Source organism: Salmo salar, chromosome 18 (genome assembly GCF_965601325.2).
Source record: "Salmo salar chromosome 18, fSalSal1, whole genome shotgun sequence".
Taxonomy (NCBI): Eukaryota; Metazoa; Chordata; class Actinopteri; order Salmoniformes; family Salmonidae; genus Salmo; species Salmo salar.
In genome coordinates this window covers 1,248,050-1,250,000 of record NC_138308.1, presented here as the reverse complement: position 1 = coordinate 1,250,000, position 1,951 = coordinate 1,248,050, and the positions used below count along the sequence as shown (strand labels likewise).

General features: G+C 39.8%; 1 protein-coding gene across 1 annotated transcript in view; it reads left to right on the top strand.

Moving 5' to 3' along the window:
- ap5z1 (adaptor related protein complex 5 subunit zeta 1) overlaps positions 1–201 on the top strand; it is an 88,031-nt gene extending 87,830 nt beyond the window's left edge. Inside the window, 2 exon segments of the mRNA NM_001173809.1 lie at positions 1–127; positions 129–201. The exon segment at positions 1–127 is cut by the window's left edge and continues 119 nt beyond it. Of these exon segments, the coding sequence (NP_001167280.1) occupies positions 1–127; positions 129–132 (131 nt within the window). The 3' untranslated portion in view covers positions 133–201.
- The last annotated feature ends 1,750 nt before the right edge of the window (positions 202–1,951 follow it).

Genomic DNA, 1,951 nt, shown 5'->3' with positions numbered 1-1,951 from the left:
GCGTGGCGCTGAGTGTTCTGACCCCGCCTCCTCCCGTCGCCACTTCCCCCCGTTGGCACGGAGACGCCAACGCAGCGCTGCCACAGAGACTCAGAGCACTGACTGGCCTCACACACACACACACACAGCTAAAATATAACCTTAAATGATTTATGTTTTCAATAAATGTTACTGTATGTTTTCAATAAATTAACTTGTAAATTAGTTTGTAAATATCTTGTTATTTTGCAGCGAGCGCCAAAAGCATTGGGACTTGTTGTTGTTGTGCCCAAAATAATCTGAAACACAGAACAAACAGCTTGTAGAGTCGCCAGCGAGTGCTGTGAAATACGGGACCAAATACTCACCTTTTGACTGATGTAATACACACAAGGTAATTCTTCCCCCAATAACTTTTGGTCCCCTAAAATGAGGCGGGGGGGGGGGGGGGGGAAACTATGTACAAGAAATGCTGTAAATCTCTTTTTAAATCAACAGTTTCTCTGATATAAATCTCTTAGTTCCTGAGTGAAGATCATAGATATAGTTATACTAGATAGGACTGACTGAGCTATGTAGATATAGTTATTCTAGATATAGTTATACTAGACAGGACTGACTGAGCCATCTAGATATAGTTATACTAGACAGGACTGACTGAGCCATCTAGATATAGTTATACTAGACAAGACTGACTGAGCCATCTAGATGTAGTTATACTAGACAGGACTGACTGAGCTATCTAGATATAGTTATACTAGACAGGACTGACTGAGCTATCTAGATATAGTTATACTAGACAGGACTGACTGAGCCATCTAGATATAGTTATACTAGACAGGACTGACTGAGCCATCTAGATATAGTTATACTAGACAGGACTGACTGAGCCATCTAGATATAGTTATACTAGACAGGACTGACTGAGCCATCTAGATATAGTTATACTAGACAGGACTGACTGAGCCATCTAGATATAGTTATACTAGACAGGACTGACTGAGCCATCTAGATATAGTTATACTAGACAGGACTGACTGAGCCATCTAGATATAGTTATACTAGACAGGACTGACTGAGCCATCTAGATATAGTTATACTAGACAGGACTGACTGAGCCATCTAGATATAGTTATACTAGACAGGACTGACTGAGCCATCTAGATATAGTTATACTAGACAGGACTGACTGAGCCATCTAGATATAGTTATACTAGACAGGACTGACTGAGCCATCTAGATATAGTTATACTAGACAGGACTGACTGAGCCATCTAGATATAGTTATACTAGACAGGACTGACTGAGCCATCTAGATATAGTTATACTAGACAGGACTGACTGAGCCATCTAGATATAGTTATACTAGACAGGACTGACTGAGCTATCTAGATATAGTTATACTAGATAGGACTGACTGAGCCATCTAGATATAGTTATACTAGACAAGACTGACTGAGCCATCTAGATGTAGTTATACTAGACAAGACTGACTGAGCCATCTAGATATAGTTATACTAGACAGGACTGACTGAGCCATCTAGATGTAGTTATACTAGACAAGACTGACTGAGCCATCTAGATATAGTTATACTAGACAGGACTGACTGAGCCATCTAGATATAGTTATACTAGACAGGACTGACTGAGCCATCTAGATATAGTTATACTAGACAGGACTGACTGAGCCATCTAGATATAGTTATACTAGACAGGACTGACTGAGCCATCTAGATATAGTTATACTAGACAGGACTGACTGAGCCATCTAGATATAGTTATACTAGACAGGACTGACTGAGCCATCTAGATATAGTTATACTAGACAAGACTGACTGAGCCATCTAGATATAGTTATACTAGACAGGACTGACTGAGCCATCTAGATATAGTTATACTAGACAGGAATGACTGAGCCATCTAGATATAGTTATACTAGACAGGAATGACTGAGCCATCTAGATATAGTTAT